This window comes from Equus caballus, chromosome 3 (genome assembly GCF_041296265.1).
Source record: "Equus caballus isolate H_3958 breed thoroughbred chromosome 3, TB-T2T, whole genome shotgun sequence".
Taxonomy (NCBI): Eukaryota; Metazoa; Chordata; class Mammalia; order Perissodactyla; family Equidae; genus Equus; species Equus caballus.
Window position 1 is genome coordinate 49,739,302 of NC_091686.1, and position 25,058 is coordinate 49,764,359.

Genomic DNA, 25,058 nt, shown 5'->3' on the forward strand with positions numbered 1-25,058 from the left:
AATTTGAAAAGAATGTGTATTCAACAATTTTGCAGTGCAGTACACAACACAGAGCCATTATGTCAAATGTCACATTTGTGTGGCTCCACTCTTCTATATGCTTGCTGATTTGGGACCTTGTTGGTCAGTCAATAGCAAAGAGCATTACATTCAAATCTACTGAAAAGGTTCACTTGTTAACTTCAACTTGTGAACTCACTTAATTTTAGTTTTATAAAAAAATCTAAACCATGCTTTTAGATACACACAAATTAAGAAGTGCTGTCTCTTTCGGGATGTTTGAATTTCTTACCAAAACGTCGTGACCTTGTTTTATCTGTAGTAATGATGTTAATCTTAAAGTGTGACTTCTTATGTTCTATCTACCCAAGCTTACTTTTTATTGTTATTGGGCTGATATATATTTTTTCACTTTTTATTTTCTACCTTTTTTTTTTTTCTGGTGAGGAAGATTCACTCTGAGCTAACATCTGTTGCCAATCTTCCTCTTTTTTTGCTTGAGGAAGATCAGCCCTGAGCTAACACCTATGTCAATCCTCCTCTATTTTCTATGGTTTCAAGCCACAGCATGGCTGGACGAGTGGCATAGGTCCATGCCTCGGATTTGAACCCATGAAGCCAGCTGTGGAAGCACAGTGCACCAGATTTAACCTCTACGCCATAGGGCTGGCCATTTTTTAACGTTTTAGACATGGTACTTGTAAATGGCACATAGGTGGATTTTTTTTTTTTTTGGAGGAAGATTAGCCCTGAGCTAACTGCTGCCAATCCTCCTCTTTTTTGCTGAGGAAGATTAGCCCTGAGCTAACATCCATGCCCACCTTCCTCTACTTTATATGTGGGACGCCTACCACAGCATGGCGTGCCAAGCAGTGCCATGTCTGCACTCAGGATCCAAACTGGCGAACCCTGGGCTGCTGAAGCAGAATCTGTGCGCACTTAACCACTGTGCCACCGGGCCGGCCCTGGATTTTTTTCAATGTCGTGAGATAATCTTTACCTTTGAACATTATATTACATTTGCAGTACATTTACATTTATTGTGATTGCTGATATATTTGGACTTATTTCTATTGTCTTATTTTCCCAACTTTTAATAAGCTTCCTTCTGTAGGAAAAGTTTTGAACCAAGTACATCCTCTTTTGCTGAGAACACCACACTTTCAGGGTTGGGTCACGAGACTGTCAGATCCAAACTGTTATTTTTCTAGATTCACGTTTTCTTATTTTTGGCCTCTGTTGACTTCCCTTGCTAGCTCAGCAATGCATTTAAAAGTCATATTTAACATTAGATTGCCCTTTTTATATTCTATATTTTAAAAATTCTGAAAGATATTTCAAAATAGTTATTATGCTGTAATGTCAGAAATGAAAGTCATGTTCTTTTTCTATATAAATTGAACACTGTATTCAAAACTGATATGATAGCTATTTTGGCAAAATGTCTTTTCTATGAGTTTCTTCTCTGGTAATAAATATGTTAGCTCCAATGGCTCCAGTCAAAAAACAAATCAGAATAGGAAAATGTTCAAACTCCACCATCATTCTATGCAAATTCTTAGGAATAAGCAGATGCATTTGTCAGACCCTTCTAAACATCGATAATGATGATTTTCTAATAAAGATGCAACATTTCTAATTAGCTCCTTTTTTATTGAGTCTTCTTTTCAGTGACTGGATGGAAAAGGCACTATTTGTGTACCTATTAGCTATTGCTACAAAAATAAACTACCCTAAAACTGTGCCTCCAAACATTAATTATTGCTCATGAACCTATGGGTCAGCTGGAAGGTCCTTCAGGTCTCAACTGAGCTCATTCAAACAGGTGCGGTCAGGTGCAGGTTGGGTAGCTGGCTCTGCTCATCTCAGGTGGACTCTCTTACATGTTTCAGGTCAGCTGGCTGGTAGCTAGTCTGGAATGGCCGGCCTCAAGTATAACAGCTTGGCTGTGATCCACTTGGCTGCTCACCTTCCACCAGGCTATTCTGTCCTTGTTCTCATGGCAGTGGCAGGGTTCCAAAAGAGAGAAGAAGCAAGCAAGGGCTCTTGAGGCTTAAGCTGGGAACTGGCATACCTTTACTTCTGCCACATTCTATTAGCTAAAGCAAATCACAAGGCCAGCACAGACTCAAGAGGTAGGGAAACAGACTCCACTTCTTAATAGGAAGAACTGCAAAGTCACATTGCAGAGATAGAAACAACAAAAAGGGAAGAACTGGGGCCATTTTTGCAATTAACAAGCCACAATCTGGAAATATGAACCTTAACTCTGCAGTTGATATTTCATAAGATGTTATCTTATTAATGTCTAAAAATTCTGTAACACCTAAACAAGGTTATGTAAAATTTCTGATACCTCCCTAGAGGGGTCATAATTCTTATCTGATTTGGGTGGATCCTCCATTTAGCTGACTTCAGGTCAGTTTTTTATATGAAGTTAGATGAATAGGCAGCTAATTAAGATTCTACCCCAAAAGCATTAGAAATCTATTAAAGGCTTTTAATTGAAGGAATTATATCATTAGTTTTGAATCCTTGGAGGATCTCTCTAGCTTCAGTGTGGAAAGGAGATTGACAAGGATCACACCAGAGCCAGAAAAAATCTTTTCATAGGTTATAAGTTACAACAGTGATTTAGGCAAAAGACAGCAGATCAGGGTATTGACGGTGGAGATGCATAGGAGTAGACAGATTTGGGGAATAACAAGGGACTGGAACTGACTATACTACTAAATGTGTTTTCAACACACCTACTGTGTGCCAAACACTCCGGTAGGTTCTGGGGAGTCTATCTACTCCAGGAATTTTCAGCTTAATGAAGAACAGAGATATGGATCAAAAAATGGCATGCTCCTCAAAGCATAACTGAAAAATCAATTGCTTTAGTTTATAATAGTTTAATTGCAAATGTATCCAAATTATTGACATATCTTTAGTTCCACAAAAGAAGTAGAAGAGGGGTCAGAGACATCTTCCCCTGCCTATGTTTGTTAAATTATCAGTGTTTTTCCTACAATGTGAATGTAAAATCTTCAGCAGTGTGATTACTTTCTATTCTGTTATAGTTCCTACTACTCCCTATTGTCCCGCCCTGAACCAACCCTACTCCTATCAACCCCAAGGCATTCAAGTTTTCAACCTCTAGATTAGAAAAACAGTCAAATTAAAGCTTGGCAAAATCATAACAATGAAGCAAATATAATTTAGAAAGAAAAAGTCAAGCTAAATAGGCATCCTATATTTTATACCTCAAAATCTCTATATTTTATATATATTGACCAAACTGCAATAAAGAATTCTCCATCTAGAAACCATCTTTTAAGGAAGTATACTAGATGAAATGCTTATGAAATGTATTAATATATATACATTACATTTTGAAATGCATTCCCCTTGGATAAAAATCAAATTATTACTAACAAGTTATTTGATATTTTACATGAACAATCTCAAATACTTTGTGAAAATAGAAGAAAGGTATAAACAAATGAGCATGTGTGTTAGTAATGAATGAAAAAGCCTTGGAGAATGAGCTATCACAGTAATATCTGATTAGTGGCAGAGATAGAAAATGTAAGATAAAGCCATCTAGAATGCCACCGTGATGGAATGCAAAAACTCTCTGTTCTGTCTTGTTTTTTGGACACAGACTCCTTGGAAACTCTGATGAAGTTACGGTCCAGAAAATGTACAGACAACTCTGGCATGTAGTCTTCAGAGTTCACAGATACTCTGTCCCAAAAAGCTACCTCCGATCCAGAATCATCTTCTGAAAGAAAGAACTCTGGACTGGAATCCAGCTAACACAGCTGCCTCATCAGGGGAAGAAGGGAGGTGAACTAGAATTCCATTACTTTTCCAGGTCCAGGTTTAAATGTTTCTATGGGACGCTGCCAGAAAGGGGATATAGTGTAAAGAGCCCTGTGCTCAGAACTGGTACTGCCTAAAAACCCAAGGAACTTGGAGGAGCGGCAGGAGAAGGAGGAGAAGCAAAAGAGCCCACTGGGTCTCATAATTTTGCCTGGTGACAATTTTGCACTTACCTATAAGCAATTCTGAAGGTGAAGAGCTATCCATTCAAGTTGCATTGCCACCCAAACTGGAACAGTGATAACATTTTAAACTAATTCCTACATTTATAATTATGATATCTGATAAATGCTCTTTATAGAAACCATTTTACCTCTTTCTCATGATCCTCCAGGAGGTCTTAAGAACACTATTGGAAAACCACAGACACTGTATCTTTTAAAAATACTGTGAGTCAGACTGACCTAAATTCAAATCACTATTCTACAATTCCAGCCAGGTTATCTGCACCGGGTAAACAAAGTCTCTGCTTCTGATTTTCCTCATCTGTAAAAAAGAATAGATTATAATACATCCTCTCCTTTAAAGAGTTGTTGATGAGATGAAATGAAACAACGTATGCTGAGTACTTCCCATAGCACCTGAGAAATAGTTTAACAAACAACAATAACGGAGGGGAAAGGCAATCGGCAAATGTCCAGCTAAACCTTTACGTATCTCCTTTCCTATTCCCCACCCCCAAGCTAAACTCTGCTAAGAGAATAATGTTTCTTGTTTCCAAGATAAAGCAGAGCTGTACGTGGTCCCATATGAAAACATTTACCTGGTGATAGAATACTTCTTGCTTCCTGGAATAGAAAAGACACTAATGACTATCACACTCCCCTCTGAGGAAGACGGAAATCAAACAGTCCACAGAAAGATGTCCTCCTCCCCAGCCCTGCAAGAGAGAGAGAAGAGTAAAAGACAGCAACCTTGGAGCCTTTTCCAGACCAGTAGTTCCAAACTTGGCTACCCATTAGGTTCACAAATCAGTCTCTTAAAAATATACAGTCCCGAGTCTGGAATCTAGAATTCAGAATCACAATCCTTTAGAGAAGGGAATCAGCATTTTTCAAAGCCTGGCAAATTTGGTCAGGTGCACAGTCAGGTTGAGACTGTCTCACCCTTAAGAGTCTTTCATTTCACTTGTAAACTCCTCCAGGAGCTCTCAGCCAATTCCACAAAGATTATTTTTAGAGCTGTAAGGGACCACAGCCATCCACTGAGGCGAAATCAATGGGCTTATTTTACTGCTGAAGGAAAGGAGGCCTAGAGAGGGTAAATATTCGCCTAAGCCTAGAACTTGAACCCAGCTCCCTTCATTGCCACAGCTCTTGGGCTGCATCTTTTTCACCCACAAGCCTTTGAAAGAAAAAAGAGCAGTTTTCTATCTTGAAAAGTTGATTAAAATATCATTTTAATTCCTTATATTTAGGCCAAATTAGCTGTTCTGCCTTAAATATATAGAAACAACCATGATTCAGAAAGTACTCTCTGAGATTCTGCCAGTTCTTGAATGGAAACCAATCAAAGACACGCAACGTTCAGTTTTCCTGCTAGGAAAATTCTATTTTTCACTAAATGACAAAGATATACTTACTTCAAAAGCATCTTGCATGTTTAAAAAAAGTTAAAAAACACTAATAAAATTAGAGGGATTTTCTGGTTGTTTTCCCACTTTAAATAACAAGAGGCTCCATAAAAAATTATTTTGTTGGTGTGATAAGCATTTCTCTTAGACACTGCATGAAAGTCACAAAAAACAAATCCATAATTACTCAAATTCAGAGTTAATCTAGGAAATCTGAATAATCCATATGGTTGGTATAACTACAGTATTTTCAATGTGCAGGGTTCTTTTTAACTTATCAAACTTTGTATTAAAAACTAATTGTTCATCGTCTAGTTAAGTCTTGTCATACACACAGTGATTTGATGACACTGAAAATCATAATGAACTATGGTTAGACAAAATATTTTCCTAAGATATTGCTCTAATTCTATAATAATGGAAATTTTTAAAAATGTCTTCTGGAACAATCAACAGAAAAAGAAATCAGTGAATATTGGAAAAATGAGAATCAAATTCATGTATTAAATAAATCATCTTCCATTATGCTTTCCATTAATACCTCAGTCATTTTAAGAATACCCTTGTCCGTTCTGTTCTCCCAGGGAGTTGAGGTAGTGGTAAAGAGCACAGATCTGGAGCCACATGACCAGTCCAAATGCCAGTTCTACCATTTACTTACTGGGTTATCTCAGACAGTAACTTAATCTCTCTCTGTCTTGGTTTTGTCATCTGCAAACAAGTTATTAGCAGCAACTACTTCCTAATTGTTATGAAGAGTGGATGACAGAATAGGTCCAGAAGTATAGTACATGTCCCATCTATTAACTATTATTACCATCACAATGGTCATTTTTTGGCTTTCTAAATCTGGGAACTAGAAGAAATTATACAGAAAAATTCATCATACCTGAATATACAGTGTGAAGCCTCTATACTTCAGTAAACTCGTTCAAATTGAATGGTAAGCAGCAAACTATAAAAACATGTGACATGACAGCCAAAGAATCAAGAATACTAATTACATAATGATCTCAAAAAAAATAATAATAAGCTAAAACTGCAATAGATAAACTAGCAAACACATGAACAGGAAACTCCCAGAAGACAAAATACAAATGTCTAGTGGAATAAGTCTATCAGAAATTAAAAAAAAGAAAGTAGAACCTCAGAATGGATCAAAGAATAACATATTAGAACAACAGAATAAAAAACTCCCCCTATCTAATTAGCAAAGATTTTCATAAAAATAATACTCAGTGAAACCAGTCCCCTCATACACTCCTGAAACAGATATAAATCATGGAGCATTCTGGAAAGAAATTTTGCAGTATGGTTCAAGAACCTTAAAAACTGTTCTCCATTTTTTGACCTAGTTATTCCACTTCAGGAATATATTATAGAGATATAATTTGACACAATACAATGGAAGATTGTACAGCCATTAAAATTGCGTTTTATAAGACCATTCAAGAATAAAGACAATATGATTCCAATTTCAATACAGAGAGAGACAGAGAGATGAAAAGGGAATATTTAAATGCTAACATTGAGCTGACAGAATTCCTTTTATCTTCTATGCCTACAATAAGCATGGATTATTTTCACTATTAAAAATATTGTTTTAATTGTCCTATTAATTATATTTCTAGACAATATATAAAATGAAATTTGATAATTGATATCTCTAGAGAAATATATATGCATTTCAGTTTCTACCTTCCTTGATCTCACTGTCTTATAATATGTTCAAATTTTATCTTACAGGCTGAGCAACTCCCACTGTTCTGGCCTGTCTTCACAAAGCCCAGCAATGTGCTGGAAGCCTTACACATACTTGGGGGGTGGGACTGAGATTAATCCTGTAGTCTAAATTTTAATTCTAAATCTCACTCCCAGGGAAAGGAGCCTGGCGGCATGCCCTCTCCCAACAGAATTATGAGGGCACAGTCGATAGGCTGAGGTTCTCCCAGATTTTCTGATTTATTCCAGTTCACTGACTAGCAGGAAATCCCAACCCTGAAGCCAACCCCTCTGACAAGTTCTCGGACCCCATCCCAACTCCTGGTAAATTCCCTGGGATTGAACTCTGATCCCACCAACAAGTACAAGCAAGACTCAAAAACCAGGAGAAACCTTTTCCAAACTCCTCCCTCTGGAAGTTGCTGATGCCCTGCCCCAAGCCCCACGTGCTATCCTTCGGACAGAGACAGCAGCCAGATCAAGACCTACTGTTTCTGGCTTGCTTTCTCACCGAACTCTCCCCATGAGGAAAATTCCGTGATTCTGATACCCAAGTCAATGTGGGTTTTTCAGTATAATGGCATAACGTAGTGGCTCTGGACTTTACCATGTTGAAAGTTTAACCTCAAAACACTTAACCCAGGGGAAAAACTTAAGTTGTATTGATAGCTCAAAAAGCAGTACAAACAATACTTCTAAATTGCATCATTTCTTCATTTTTTACCTAAAATTATGCTGTCACCTTCTAAAATGGTCATTTTTAAGCAAGCAATGGAATCTTTTATAAATATGGAATAAGTACCTTTCTGAAAACCTTATTGAGTATATGTAGTAAAGATTTAAAGTATAAAAAGTTTTTTTTTAAATTGTTTTTTAAAGATTGGCACCTCAGCTAACAACTGTTGCCAATCTTTTTTTTTTTTTTTTCCTGCTTTATCTCTCTAAATCCCGCCAGTACATAGTTGCACATCTTAGTTGTGGGTCCTTCTAGTTGTAGCATGTGGGACGCCACCTCAATGTGGCCTGACGAGTGGTGCCATGTCCGTGCCTAGGATCCGGACCAGGGAAACCCTGGGCCACTGTAGCGGAGCACGCAAACTTAACCACTCGGCCATGGGGCCAGGCCCTAAAGTATAAAAAGTTTGATAGAGTCCACTGTAGCAAATTAAAGTCAAACACACTAAGAAGTGTAACTTTTATTCTTCTTATGGCCCATTTGTTACTAGAAAAGATCTAAGAAAAATAAAAGCACATCTTCCTATCATTATGAACCACTTCACCCTGCAATGTTCACACAGAACAAGTGTCAAGTCACCTCTTTCATATTGTCATCTTTTCTTATTTTCTTCTTATGGGGAATTAACTGGCTCAATCTCACTAAAGCACCCATGAAAAATTCTATTCTCTTTTCAAGTTGCATTAAGATTTCACTTCTAAATTGACTTACAAATTCTCTGACCTCCAGATCCTCAAGCGCTTTAATTCACATTCGTTGTTCTTTTTCTTCATCTAACACTTTGTCTCACGTTGAAGAGGTGTTTGCTCACCTTAGGTGTAGTTGGCGGCAATCGAGAGATTTAGCTTTGAAAGCCTTTAGAGCCTTTTTACTTCCTCCCGATCCCACGTCTATAATTCAGGTGGCTGCCACCAGGTGGGTGGTACTACCTTTTTTTACAGAAGGAGCAGAAAGGTTTATACAGAAGAACAAGGTGTAACACACTTGAAAGTAACACAGCCCTTGTGGGCAGGTTTTCGGATCTCCTGCTCCACACGCTACTCTGAAGGCTTTCTGATCAGCATTTCCTGCCTCTACAACCAGTCATGCTGTGAAAGTGAACTTCTGCACGCCAACAAGCATTTAACTCATGTTCCTAAATATTTAATTTTCAGAGAAATATGCAGTGATTTCCTCTCATAGGATTTGCCATTAATCTTATAATATTGAGTAAATATTCCAGGAAACATGAAATGAAGAATTTTCTAGAACAATTTTTTTAAAAGAAAACTAAAAATATGATGACTCACTAATCGAAAGGTAAAAATTATATTCTCTTATTGAATATTATCTTCACCTTTCATTACAATAACTTAAATCTTTAAAAACATGGACAGAACTGTGGAGATTAGAGGAGAGTCGTTACTCTGGTATTCCCACAGAAATAATTTTTATACATTTGTTTCTAACTGAAAGCAAATGAGGTGGTCAAAAATTAAGAGATATTTGTGAAACAAAGGGTTTTACATAAAAGTAGGATTTGGCCAAGAACGTGAGTTTTTAGCAGAAGCTGTCGGCTGATGTATGATAACCAAGGGTCAGCTACAGGGTAATTGTTCAGATACTATTCTAGGTTTTTAGTGTACTATTAGCAGTAAAGATCACGAGGTTGTGATTTAATCCCAGCTCTGCCACTTTCTGGCCGTGTAATCTTGGGCAGGTTTCATAACCTTCCAGTGCTCAGTTTTATCATCTATAAAACGGGAATCTTAACAGTCTCCACAGAGTTGTTGTAAAGAATAAATTGATTATATATATGAAGTATTTGTAACACTGCCTGAACAGTGTAGCACACTATAAAACGTAGCTACACATAAGGACAAACTGGTTAGAAAAGAGTCTACCAGTGAACAGTCACCCAGGTCCGTGGCACTCTCTTTGGGGGGGCCTCTGATGTCCACACCACCTGTTTCACATTTGCCCTCTCACATGAGTGAAGCCAACTAGAACTATCAGCCCGAAAGTATAATGGATTGGATTTGCTTGAAAACAGCATAATTTTGTAATCTAGTTTGTATTAACCTGAAAAATGTTATCATGATGATATCAGCCATATTTGGGAAAAGGTTATTACCAAGTGTGTAAATGTTTGATGAACAGACTAAGTGTGTAAGCCAACATTTCAAACGAAAGGCACAAGTTACTTTCTCATTATATAACAAATCCACATGCACTTTATCATGTTGATTTACACCAGCTTCCTTATCTTATGTGTTTTTACTGATAATTAAAGGAACAATTGTACATTCCATTCATTGTATAAAATATATTATCTTTCTGTTGACTTCAGCATACCACAAAGTCAGAATGTCAAAAAGCAAAAATGACGCCTAAAAAACATCCTAAACTCTTTAACAATTACTATGACCTTACTTTTATCAATAAAGCATGAAATGACCTTCCCTTCCTTTCACATCTAAGAAAGAGTAAGTTGAATTCCACCCTGTCAACAAAGGGGAAAAATGTTGAGTTGCTATTTGTTTTAATCTGTTGGCTTGAGAAAACTGTGGGTGATCTCTTACCAACTCAAATGCTGAGCCAACGGTAATGCATATTAAATTGGAAAAAAAAAAAAGTATATTTGCTCTTTCGCATCTGAAAGTTCTAACTTTTGAGCTGCTAGCCTGTAAACATGAGAAGAGATTACTCTGTCCAATAGAATTATAGATACCATATGAAATCTGTCTGAAATCTTTCCAAAAAGTAGCAAATATGAAGTCAAAGTAGGCCTGTAGTTTGAGGATATTATTTAAAGTAAAGATTTTACTTATTTAAAAGGATAGCCACAGACTTTGAGGCTAAATATATAAACTGGACTTTCATCTATAACATTTTTCTAACCAAGTATATTTACTAAAAAATAGAAAGTAAGAAAAATAATCAGATTTTCGTAGCCCTTTGTTAGTATTCACATCACCAATACCCTATTCTACATTTATATAAATATATATAAACCACAATTTATATAAGCCACAATTAGATCTTAATTAGGTATGGAATGTGTTTTTTCCAGTTAAAACACATAAGCAAGAGAGACAGAATAAGAAAGAAGACTAAAAGCAAAATGTCTGTGTGGTCAAATACGGTAGAGCATAAGACTGTAACAACATTTTTCATTATAATGATATCATATAGTAGGCAAATTAATATATGAATTAAATTGACAAAGAGACTTGACTGCCATGTTTAACGTAATAAAACTCCCACAATCTGAAAGCAACAAAAAAGGAATTTCATATATAGTTCAAAGTTACCATAGAATTTTGTTAGAATACAATTGTATTTAACTCCAAATCAGAAAAGACCTCATCTGGATTCATAAAATAGAACATTTTAATAGTCTGAAAACACATCTATATGAGATTATGCCAAATATGAAATTAGTTAATTTACTTTTTATTAACCCTGTGTTTTAAAGTTGTCACAAGTTTAAAAGCATTCAAATCACACACAAAAACCATTAATAAATGACACAATCAACATAAGTCACGTCACTCTACAAAGAGCATCAAACTGAAACACGTACAGTAGGCAGCCATGCCTGAAATGCTTACATAAGACCAATTCATTCAGAAACACAGTCCTGGTACAGACCAGACGTTCGATAAGTAACTAGGAATTAAAAAATTGACAAACATGTCTCATCTTGGCCTTAGATAAAGAGTTACTAAACTTCCTCTGTGCTTCAATTCCCTCATCTCTAAAAAGTCACGGTGTTTTGAAAATGCCTAACACTCAATGATAAATGTTAACTTCAGTATGATTAATGGAGTGGATTAGATAATTTTCAAGGTGTAGTTTACATTAAAATTTTATTTCTTCATTGAATAAATAAATACTGGGTGCCTAATATACGCCAGGAACTTTGATTCTGAGTCAATCACCCAATATTACAATTTGCAAAAACAAAATATTTATTATTTTCTTTCTTTTCTACTATCTCATAATAATCTCTTTTTCTAAAGAGTTGGTGACTCATGACTATCAAAGAACATGAACAGTATATTTAATTTGTGAAAGTCTTAGAATCAAGCACAAATATCTAAATCATATGACACCATGTTTTTTCGCCACCTCTCCCAAAAAAAATGAATCCAGACAAAAAAATGAATTTTGACTGTGAGAAACTGGAAACCTTCTCTGAAACTGGGAGGAGTGAGAGAACATGGTTTAGATCAGGGGCCCCAACTCCTCCAGACATTTTCCTATAAATTTAAACTCATGAAAGTACAGAGGTAAATTTCTGGTTTCTAACAGTCAAATCAAAAGAATAGCAGACCTGATAAAATGAAACTGTCAGGCTGGGGACTGCTTGCTTTTTGCTCCCCAGCATCTTTTTAGGTTGGACAATCTGCTGGGGTGACAATTCTCACAATAAGCACTGAGTATCCAGAGAAACTCCATGTCTTACTCCCAAATGATAATTTGCCCTGACTCTTTGGGAACAGAATGCTCATGGCCCAAAGACAGACACTAGGACAAAAGGGAAGTCTCCAGAGAATTCCTATGGAAATTCCTATGGCCCAATCATAAGAGTATATATCTCATAGGAACTAATGTTGATTCAGTTTCAGGAACTGTAAACCACTTTACACCACTGATAATCTAGGTGTGCTATCAGCTAACAAAGAGGAGCACTGCAGGTATACAATTTGAAGAAAAGTGAACATCTGTCCATTCATTAACTTAACTGTCTCTGTTGAAATATTTTAAAATATGAAACACTTTCCTTGCTTAGGGCACTGAATTCACAGATAGCAAAAAGCAATAAAATATTCTTATTTCCTCTCATTCACCAGGGCTTTAATAAATGTTGAAACTACATCATTTATGGAGGAAAGCTTTTGAATGCACTATGTTCTTACTTTTTAGAATTCAGATCATCATTGATTTAAAAAAAATTCACCAAAGAAAAGTTCGTTTAAATAGGTTAAGCATATTAATTCATACTGTACCAGAATACTTTCTATCCTCTTACTTCAAGGAGTCTTTACATTCTCAGAGAAAATCTCTAAGAATTACATAGTTTTTTATTATGAAAAGTATTCTGACACTGTAGTTTCCTTCATCTGCTTATTTTGTAGCGAAAATTTGTTTTCACTACTCAGCTGCATTCCTTTCATTCCAACACAGATGGAATATAGGTTGTGTACGACACAACTATCTGAGAAGATCAGCAGCCCTTCACCCAAAATCCAAAGCACACAAATTCAGTGCAAAAGTGGCTTGCAGCAGTAATTCAACTAGTATTTTCTAAATAACTATTGTGTGCCAGACATTGCAACAAGTCCAGGAAACACAAACATGAATAGCTACATATGGTATTGACTTGTAAAAGGCAATATAAATAGCCCAAACAATTCCGAAAAAGAAGAAATAAGTTAGAGGTCTCACACTTCCTGATTTCAAAACATAGCACAAAACTACAATAATTTTTAAAAAGTGTAGCATAGGCATAAATACAGACATATAGACCAACAGAACAGAACAGAGAGCTCAGAAATAAACCCTCACGTATGGGGTCAAATAATCTTTGACAAAAGATCCAAGACCACTCAATGGGGAAAGGACAGTCTCTTCAGCAATGGTGCTGAGAAAACTGCATATCCACATGTGAAAGAAGCTGGGTGAAGTTGGACCCTTACCTTACACAAAAATCAACTCAAAATGGACTCAAGACCTAAATATAAGACAAACTAAAATTCCTAGGAGAAAACATAGGAGGAAAGCTTCATGACATTGGATTTGGCAATGAATTCTTAGACATGACAGCAAAAGCACAGGCAACAAAAGCAAACACAGACAAATGAGACTATACCAAACTTAAACTTCTGCACAGTAAAGGACACAATCAACAGAGTGGAAAGGCAAACTATAGAACGGGAGAAAATATTTGCAAATTGTATATCTGGTAACGGTTTAATATCCAGATTATATAAAGAACTCCTGCGTATCAACAACAGAAAAACAAATAACCCAATTAAAAGATGGGTTAAGGACTTGAATAGACATTTCTCCAAAGATGATACATAAATGGCCAACAAGCATATGAAAAGATAGTCAAAATCACTAATCATCAGGGAAATACAAATCAAAACCACAATGAGATTTCACCTCATACTCATTAGGACGGCTACTATTAAAAAAAGAAAATAACAAGTGATGGAGATGATGTGGAGAACCTGAAACCCTTCTACCCTGTTGGTGGGGATATAAAATGGTACAGCCACAATAGAAAACAGTATGGCAGTTCCTCAAAAAATGAAAAATAAAATTACCATTTGATGCAGCAATCCCGCTTCTGGGTATATATCCAAAAGAACTGAAGGCAGGATTTCAAAGAAACATTTGCACAGCCATATGCATAGCAGCATTCTTCACAATAGCCAAAAGGTGAAAGCAGCCCTAACGCCCACACATGAATAAATGGATAAACAAAATGTGGTGGATAGATACAGTGGAATATTATTCAGCCTTAAAAACGGAGATGCTGGTCTCATGCTACAACATGGACGAACCCTGAGGACATATGCAAAGTGATATAAGCCAGTCACAAAAAGGCAAATCCTGTATGAGTCTACTTATATGAGGGACCTAAAGTAGTCAAACTCACAGAAACAGAAAGTAGAATGGTGGTCACCAGAGGCCATGAGGAGGCAGAAATGGGGAGTTCTTTAATGAGCAGAGAGTTTCAATTTTGAAAGATGACAAAGTTGTGACAATCTGTTGTACAACAATGTAAATATACTTAACACCACTGAACAGTACAAAAAAATGGTTAAGATGGTAAATTTTATGTTACGTGTTTTCTATGACAATGTTTTTTAAAGGCAATAAGGAATAGATAATAAGTAACATAAATGAGGTTACAAAGTCAGATTTCATAGCCTTGAAGTATGGGCAAGACTTAGAAAAGCAGGAGGAGCAGAAAGATCAGGTAGAAGATCCAAGCTACACAAAGGTCCTTGGAGGAGGAAAGCAAAAGCTCGGGCACACAGGCGAACCAGAGAAGAGTGGCCCAGATAAAACGAGAAACAGATTGAGGATCATTTAGTAAGGTGGTCAGTATTCAAGGGAGAGTCTCTGAGGTGACAGAACAAATAAAGCTCTGGCCAGACAGACGAGAGAGGTGAGAGAATGTCATCAGGAACACCCGATACAAGACTGATCAATGCTGACCCAGGAAGTCTGGCATAAGGCAAACAAAATTCAGATAGGATATTTCTAGATACAGTCTAGGCACACGTGAGGTGGTCCTGGGAGACCCCAGAGACAAGCTCATCAGTTGGGTTTCCCAATAAACGAAGACTTATCCTACAAACCTCTCAAAGCCAGTATGGACTTATATTACCCTTGAATTGTATCAAACTGAAATTTCTTCACTCCAAACTTCTTAGGAGCAGAGAGTAATCTCTCATATCCTTCATCCAAAGTTCTGTTTTAGGCTCACAGAAAGCATTTTTAAGTAACTGTCTGGGCAAAACAATCACCTTCTATTGCTGTATGTTTACATGGGGCTATGCTAAACACCTGAAATCGCTAATAAAAGATACATATAACAAAAACCAGCAGACATCAATTCATACTATGTATGGAAGACAAAGGAGAAATTTCTCTATTTCCCATCTGAGAAGTAACGTTAACAATTTCATATAGTCTCACTTTAATCAAAAACTAGAATTTCAAAATTTATATTTCAAACAAATACCTGTAACCAACCCTAAACATATGACATTGATGGGGACTTTTCATCCTTTATTGCTCCTGGGTTTAAAAAATAATTTTGAAAAACATTTTTATACTTTTAGAGGGTATTTAAACAACAGTTTAGACTTGAGGGCTTTGTCTACAAATATTTACACTTAGTTTTACTTAAATTATCATTTTTGAATTCCCAAACCATACTCGAGAACTTGGCCTTCAAAGCTACTAGAGGTTAAACGATTTTTTTAAAACACCCTTGTGAAGTCACAGAGGCTGCCAAGAGGCCAGTAAGAGAAAGCAGACCTCACCGCTTGGCTGTCAATTATCCAGCCCCGGGCCCTTGCACACAGAGCGCCACAGCTTAAAATCATTATAAAGATAGCATTAAGACAATTAAACAAATTACTTGGAATCAAGAGTACTTAAAATCTGTTCCTAACCTGAATAAAGGTACCAGAGGACAACCTCAAAAATTGAGGGAAATTACAGAAAAGTGTTACAACATGAGCAAGCACTCATTTGTTTTCCTCTTGCAATTTAAAATTTTTCAAGCATTCTAGAATCAAACCTTAGGGTATTTCAGCAATGCATACTAAGTAAAGCAGACCTTAAAGTATTTCAGTAGTGCTCAACACTCAAAATAGCTGATGTTTATAGGTAGTAAACTAAGTTGTTTGAAATTTTTTGACTATTCAGTATTCTTACTAAAGCAATCAATCCTTTTTTATATGTTTACCTTGTATTATTTTTTAAAATAGTGGCATGTTAAAGATCTTGTTCTTCAGCATGAAATTACAAGTTAATAATAAAATAAATTATTAAATTCTGAAGTCCAGAAAGTCCTAAAGACGATTTTAAGGCAAAACCACTGATTTCTTTTTCAGAACAAAAATCCAGGGAATACAGGATGGGAGGGAATCATAGAGTTCCTTCTCTCTTAGTAAAGGTTTTGAAAAATAACATATGAGTACTTCATAGATCAAGAAACATGACATTGACAGAATATTAACAATTCTGAAGGTGTAAAATATTTATATACAAAATTATGAAAGAAATGTAAAGCTTTAAAATAGCAGAAGGGATTAACAATTCCAAGGTCCAAATATGTCCATATTTTACTATACCAAGACTAATAGCTTACTTTACAAAGGACGCACACATTTGCTTATTTAATCTTCACAATAACCACATGGTACTTTACAAGGAGCAGAATGCAGAGCAGTGAAGAGGCAGGTCTTAGAGTCAGACAGTCCCTGGGTATGAATTTCAGCTCTGTATTTACTGGCTGTGTGATCTTAGGCAAGCTGTTTAACTTCTCTAAGGCTTAGTTTCCTCATCTGTAAAAATGGGATAATGATGCCTAGCTCACATGTACTATAAAAATTTAAAAAGATAACGTACTTGCAGCATTTAACAGCAAAAAAAAAATAAAAAATGATTATTTACAGACGAGTGTCTGAAACTCATAGGAAACAACAGAGTCTACTTGAGAACTCAGCTTATTCAGCTCCACGTCTAAGGCCATTTCCACAGCTCCATACTTGCTCTTCAAGAGCATACAACAAGACACCTTCCAGCGCTGACATGGGAAATCCCAAACTCTGAGTCATGTTAACCTTCTCTGTATCATCTCAATTTTAGAGAAAAAGCTTCCAGAGTAAGGTCAGAATCCAATATAAGACTTTCAATAATGTTGGAGCAATTATCAACTCACTGTGCTAACAGAGGATAATTTTTGCCAGAAGAATATCAAATCCACAGATAACACAAAGCCTCATTGTAATAAAAACTTTTAAATTTACTCTCACATACTCAAGAAAAGTTGCATTGAACGGTGAAACATTAAGTCATTTCTTTTTCTTCCCAATTCTCTATTCTTAAAGATATACGTTAAGGGTATAATGAAGCAAGCAAAAGGACTGAGAAAAAATAAAAGCTAAGGATGCTATTAATCCAAAAGGCACACTGATAACTTGAAGTCGACAGTTTCTACTATAGCAGTAATCCCATAATCACACAGCAAATAGCATAAACCAAGTAAAGATGTTTTCTACCACAAATTGTAAAACTGCAGTTTTTCGTTTGTTGGTTTTTTTTGGTTGAAACATTTCAAAAAATCTTGGCTGGAAATAGAAGAGGAAGTCAATACACTGAGAGCTACATCAGCGAGACACTCCACAGACACAGTGATTAAGAACTATGATGGCCCTTGAGAGCCAAAAACCTATTCTTCAAGACTGCATTCCAAGTTTAGAGAAAGAAAAATCACAAAAACAAGCCCAAATATGGCACTAAGTTCACATTGCAGGAACCCATGTACATGAGTTTTTATCCAAAGGTTCAAAAGCAAAATTAAGTTAAGACTAGTCAGAATTTATAAAAATGGGAGTTTTAAAACGCTGTTTAGGACAACAAGATAAATTTCTTTTCCTTAAAATCTAAATTTCTCTGCAACTTCTTCCATAAGTAATGTAACTTTTTACATTTACAAGGCTTTTTGTAAATTTACATTTACAAGTCTTGCTAAATATCACCTTGAAAGTACTAGTAATAATTCATCCACTCTGAAGGATATTTGTTACGCTTACACAAATACTGCCCAGATCTCATGGGGAAAGTGGTGCTGCTGCTCTTTACAATCATTCAGCTTCACTTCTTTACACAAATAAAGGCCAAGCGTGTATAAAACATGAACCATTTTATCAAAACTAAATTTTTAAAAGAAATGCTTACGTGATCTCAAGGAAAATAACAAATTAAAATGTTACCAATTAGGAAAAGTACACAAACTTAGAGAAACACAGTCACATTTTATTTTATATTGAATAGGAGTGAGTATTTCAAAACCAAGCAGGTCTTTTGAACCCATACAATATAGATGGAACACACCTCTAATTTCAGGCAAATCTGAAAGAAGAAGAAAAATAAATATTACCTGGTTAAAGTACAGCCCATATGCAAAGCTGAATATCGAAGATACATGCTATCTGAATAGTATAAATTTAGACAAAGTTGCTCAGATTAAAGAGCTGGCCATATATACTTAAAAGTCTACATTTGATCATCTAAGAAGGGCCTCAAAGGAAAAAGGAAAGGGTACTTCAGCATGTGATCTGGAAGAAATTTTGGCATCACAGGAAAAATGTGACTTTCTTCTGGTGCTTAGTAATATAAAGGAAAAAGGTCTGAAGAAAAAAAAGCGTAAAATTGTTTTCATACAATATATGAATAATGTTTCTAGACTTTAAAAGAAAAGCTATGGAGGTTTATCTTTTACATTAAAGAAAGAGTAAAATTAGATTCACAAGTTATCTAGCAAATAGAAATACAAATTATCATTCCTCCTTTATAGGTGTGTGTATATGTGTGTATAAGATACTAAGAAACTGTTAGACAAACTACAGCTTTTTTTTAAAAAAAAGAGATTTTAGAGAAATTTAAGATACAGCTCTTGACGTTTAGCCCTGTCCTCAGAGAGCTCTAACATTTAACTTTTAATAATGACTCCAAGGAGACTCAGACTACTAGGTAAATAAGCAGATGAGAATTCAGGAGTTACAGACAAAATTAAAGTGTGGCATTCAATCCATCAAGTCTAGTCTACCAAATCGGGAATCTGAGATGAAATATTTGTCTAAATAAATTGAAGTGACCAGTTGAATATATATACTCATCTTCTTATACAATACTTTTGATTAATGAGTCAAATTCATTTACATAAATTCAAAACATTTATTTTCATGTTCCAAGAGTATTTCCACCCTGCTTTTTTCATGGCATTAAGCATTGGCTTTTGTCTTCCCTCTGCCTAGAACGGCCTTTCCCTCAAATACAACTGGTAAAGTCACACCTATCCTTCAACATTGGAAACAAAGGGCACTTCGTGGCCCCTTTCAAGGAACTGTTATCCCATTAATCTCCTCACGCCCAAAGCCAATGACAGTGGGCAGCCCTCTTTTTTATTGATAAGTACATTATGATCTTAATTTGCATCTAAAACTAATCTTCAAAAATACAATATTATATTTAAACCATAAACATGTATTCAGCAATGCGTCAATCACTTCTTGAAGGTTCTGAAAAATTCTGTTTTCCCAAGAGATCACAAGCAAATATTAAAAAAAAAAAAAAAAATCTTACGCATCCTGGTGAAATTCTAAAAAGTTTTCTTTAGGCTAAAAAAAAAATTAAAAAAGACAAGAAAAAAATTACGAAACATAGATAGCGAAAGCTAGAGAGGCAGGTAGGGAGACCTAACTAAGGCCATTCCAGGTGAAAATGGAGATGGCATTCAGCCAAGGCCCTATGATGTAAGAATAAAGAGAAGACGAAGGCTCAAAACTAAGAGGCAGCAAGAGAGTTGTTCCCAGATGTATGGTTCGGTGTTTGCGTGTCTGGTGATGTCACTTACAGGGATGTCCCTTACAGGTAATAACGTAAAAGGACTACATTTTATGGGATTGATTATGAGTTCAAAATTGGACACACTGAGTTTGAGGTATCTACGGAACATGCAAAAAGATCAAAGCCTTAATAAGGATTGAGACTTCAGGTGAGTGACCTGCTGTATATCTGGAGGCACGTTTGTGAATGGGGTGTCGATCCAGAGAAGGCCAGAGTGAGACACAAAGTGGTCTCTCAGAGCCTTAGGGAACATAGACATTTAAGAGCCAGTAAAAGAGCCTAGAGAAGGGGAAGTCATATAAATAAAATGAGAAGATAATAGAAGTGAAAAATGTCATTCATTTAATTAATATTTATTGTGTGCTCAATATGTGGCACCACTGGATAGAGGGGATATGCCAGGGCCTGAAACAAGTGTCTATGGGATTTGGCAAATCAATGGTCATTAGCAACCTGATGAAAGCAATTCCAGCTACTTCCATGAAGTAAACAATGAATGGGTGGTCAGGAACACAGACTACTTCTTTCCAGAGGGAGAGTTATAGCAGTACTTAGAGGTTGACACTGGGTCAGGGAAGGGTTTTGCTAAGGGGAAAGAGTTTATAAAGAAGGCGTTAGCAGAGATGAACAAGAGAGGGGGAGAGTGAGAGGAAACAGAGAGAATATGATTGAATTCTTATTCAATCATATTGTTTCGGGGCAGAAGGGAGAATCCTTAAACTTAGAAAGCAAGGAGGCCTCATGAGTGTGTGGAAACAGGTGGATGCTGGTATGAGGCAGAAAGCTGGTGGACACCTCTCATGACCTGTATTTCCTGATTAGAGAAAACCAATGATCATTCTCTAAAAAGCGACAGGGTACAGTTGAAGTAGAGAGCTTGAGAAGATCAATGGTGATATAACTCCTACTAGGAAGGGGAGAGAGAACAGACTGGGGACATAGAGAAGCTTCACAAATCAATAACCAAAAAAATCAGGCTTCTGTAATAGAGATGCTGGACTTCATCTTGGAGGCCATGGGAACTGTTAGAAGATTTTAAGTAAGAAACAGTAGGAAGAGATTTACACTTTGAACTATATAATACATTCTTATATTAGTTATAATAAATAAAAATAACTAAATCTGCATTTACTTTTCTGAATTAATCTAGACTAGATCCATAAACCTGAAAATTCTCAAAATTCTGTAAATTATTGTATTGAAGTATATCATCTACAAATTATGAAACAAACCTCCATATACCACTAAGCTGTTAAAAATATTTTTAGGTGTAATATAAAATATATATTTAAATAGAAAAAATAGTAAGTTGAAGATTTTCTGAATATTAGCCTTATTTACAATTTTAAATATGATGTAAATAAACTTGATTAAAAGGCAATCAAGTAAGTTTGACTTTTTGTTGACTTTTAACCTCTAGTCCTAGTATTTCCAAAATTATATAAATATAGTATCTTGAGCAGGTACCCCTTTTTCAAATGCAATAACCTAAGATAACTAAGTCCCTAATCTATAGTCCAGAAATTCTAAGAAATGATCTACTTAAACCAGTTTAAGTCTTTTAATAAGTCTTTGACTTTTATTAAGTGATCCATTTGTAAAAGAAATACAAAACAAAACCACTCAGAAATAGTATTTAACAAACATTTCCTTCCCAGGGAACTCAGGTCACCCTAATCTCCAAAACGACTTCCCAGTCCTCCTCCTCCCTCTACTCGTCTGCCTAAAGCCTCTTAAACAGTCCCTTAATATTGATTCTTTAATGAGAAGTCTTTTTTTAATCCTGATTTTCATCCTGACATCCTCCCACCTGCCACTATTACTTCTCACCTGCCATGAAGGAAACACAAAATGGGAAAGGTTGAGATCAATTCTGAGGTTGCACCCCAAATAGAAGGTCTTCTGGAGCCTGGATTCCAGTAATTACAAGTGGTACTTGAGCCAAAGACCACTGTTCCTTTACAGTATTGCTGTTAAAACACATATTCCTTGAATTTTGACCACTCAAAACATTGAACATAACCTGATCTACCATCTTTTTTACTTCTGTCTTGTTTTATAATTACCAGTAGGATATAGGCCAAAATCTGCAATACTTAAAAGAACAATTTAAATATACAATTCATCAGGTATATTTGAATCCGTCTTCCATAACCTTTAACCTCATTACCATATACTGTACTAGCTCCCCATGTACTGAATCTCATTACTGAATCTCATAAATGTGGTCATTTAACTAAATATAACCTCCAATGAGCAAGTATAAAATATCTACCAACATTAGTAGATGTTGTATGATTATTTAGATATGGTTTCAGGAATGCACTACAGAGCCACTCTGAAACGTGCAGATGAATCAAAAAGATATCTGCCTCTTTCATTTGTATAATTAACACTATTTCTGAAATAAGTTTGAGTCTGGTTCTCATCACAAATGATTCAAGTAAATAAAACACAGCCACATTGCCGCCTAGAACTTGAGAAAAATCATATCATAAAATGTTTATCCACAAGAAAAGTCCATTCTAAAATATATTATGTCAAAATGAAACATTAAAGGAAAATACACAACCTAAATTAGAAACCAAAGAGCAACTCCAAAATAAATACAGGGTGCTACTATTTTCTTCACCTTTCACTTTGAATCGCCTCAAGATCTTAGAGAGATTTTTTAGTGGAAAAGAAAACCCGAGTACTGTTATTCACCATGCCACGCTGCCAAGGACAGTGTCCTCCAGTGTCCCACCTCATTTGCTGACCACCACCCACCAGTATCCTCCAGAGCCAGACACAGCCTGGTGAGCTATCTAGAAGCAACATTTCTGTTAAACACAAAACTCTCTAAACTAGAATCTTCCATTTAAAAAATATGCTTCCAAAATTTATAATTCAATTTGGAATCTCCCAAGTCATCTTGTCTTTTTTTTTTAATGGCTTTTCAGTCAAGATTAGGTGTTGGCAGACAGGCGGTATTTAGCACATAGTAAGCACAGTTAACTTCTACTATTATTATTTCTACTAAAACGGATAATTTCCTCACAACCAAAATCTAATAAGGAATAAACACAAACTATTCACCTACCTGGATGAAATTCAGCCTTACAATGATCCTATTTTATTCAAACACCAGGTTTCAGGGAATACACAATTTGAACAATCTCTGATTGCTCCTAATCTATTAGTAAATGCACAACTGAAACTGTAAATAGTGTAAGTCGATTCTGACCTATATCATTATCTATCATATCTAAATTTCTCTTTTGGAAAATAGATTAGCAACAAACACAATTTTATAATTACCATGTGTTTATCAAGTAACTTGTTTTCCCAGTGCTGTAATAAAGAATGTCTGGGGATAACAAAAGCCTAATTTCTTTGTCTACACTCAAAAAGTTTACAATTGACTCTGTAATCGGTGTTTTGTGAGGTCAGGGATCATAGGGTAAGGAAGGAAGAAAAGGGTAAGAGAGGAGGCTTGACATGGACCCTCTCTGACAGTGAGAACTCAGGTCACTGGAGCAGTGTGGACAGAGTTCTAGGAACTTACAGGGCCGGGGTGGGGCACGCCAAAGGAAGAACTCAGACTAGGTCAGAGTGAAATTCGAACATCAAATCAGGTCAGAAAATACTCTGGGATGAAACAGGGGGTAGCAAGTTCTAATCAGCTTTCAAAGACCCACGAAGAAATTTAGATAAGCACCACACATTGTTCTAAGCACTTTACAAGTATTAGCACATTAAATCCTACAACACCTCTGAGAGGTCAGCGATATCATTACCCCAACCTCACACATGAGGAAACTGAGACACAGAGGGATTAAATCATCTACCCCAGCTGATCCAACTGGTAAGTAGCAGAAGTGGAATCGGAATGAGTTTAGCCACAGTGTCCTTTACCTTACCACTGCACTATACTACCTATAACTCTCAAGATGAAAGTGAAAAATACACACACACACGAAGGGATAAAGAACAGAACGGAATAGAAGAGATCTCTGAAAGAGACACAGAGGCAGACGTATGAAAGTGAACTTTTAGGCGGACTTCGTGGGATGGATTAGCAGCAGAAATGCCTAGAATCAAGCAGACCGAGGTCTGCCAAACTCCAAAGCTGGTCTTAACTATTATAAAACAGAATTTACTATAGTATAATCTCAGTGCTTATTAATAGGAGGAAGAGCAAACACCTACAAAAACTGAGAATAAAAATTAGTATCTCTAAGCAGCAGACACATCTTAAAAAAACAATGCCTGACTACAGAGACCAATACATAGAAACAAATTTAATAAAATAGATACAAACTATTTAGTTTATACATGGAATCCTTATGCCTCGGTTTTATTTATTTTTTTGATCGATGCTTAAGCAAACCCATTATGTTAAAACTGTTATTCAAGACCTAGGAATTAAAAAATAAATAAGAAGAGCCAGCCCTGACGGCCTACTGGTTAAAGTTCAGCGCACTCTGCCTCGGCAGCCCAGGTTCAGTGTCCCAGGCACGGAACCACACCACTCATCCGTCAGCAGCCATGCTGTGGCAGTGGCTCACATAGAAGAACTAACAACTATGTACTGAGGCTTTGGGGAGGGAAATTAGAAAAAAAAAAAAAAGACAGAGAGACAGATAAAGGAAGACTGGCAACAGACATTAACTGAGGGCGAATCCTTCCCAGCTGAAAAAAAAAAAAAAAAAAGAAATGTCCCTTTTCCTCAAGAGCCCCGCTTTATTGGATTATGTGTATCTCATTCTGTAACATCTGATAACTATTTTGGAAATAGTACTTACTCAGCATCTTAATGATGTTTTCTGGATCGCTAAATGCTTCTAAACACACAATTCTTATTCTTCAAGGTTGTAGCATACATCTTGTAATTCTCAGACCTCAACTTCATTTCCTCCCTACCCAAAGGAGAGAAATTTTCCCCTCTTAGTGAAAAATTTGGGATACAAATTTAAGTAACAGCCTCGTTAATTCTTTCAACCTTCAGTTTTTGCCTTCATCAGCAGT

General features: G+C 36.1%; 1 protein-coding gene across 11 annotated transcripts in view; it reads right to left on the reverse strand.

Annotated features, from left to right (window-relative positions):
* BMPR1B (bone morphogenetic protein receptor type 1B) overlaps positions 1-25,058 on the reverse strand; it is a 377,788-nt gene that overhangs the window by 268,073 nt on the left and 84,657 nt on the right. For 2 of the 11 annotated variants that reach the window (XM_070262223.1, XM_070262227.1), the window contains exon 1: positions 4,634-4,750. The exons of 6 other annotated variants lie outside the window; for them this stretch is intronic. Coding sequence is in view for 1 of the 5 variants with exons in the window: in XM_070262220.1 (XP_070118321.1) it covers positions 24,836-24,842 (7 nt within the window). In the remaining 4 variants the exon portion in view is untranslated. Of the gene's footprint in view, positions 1-4,274; positions 4,357-4,633; positions 4,800-24,835; positions 24,950-25,058 lie in introns of those variants that run through there. 3 more of the 11 variants (XM_070262221.1, XM_070262220.1, XM_070262225.1) reach the window with 3 other exon arrangements.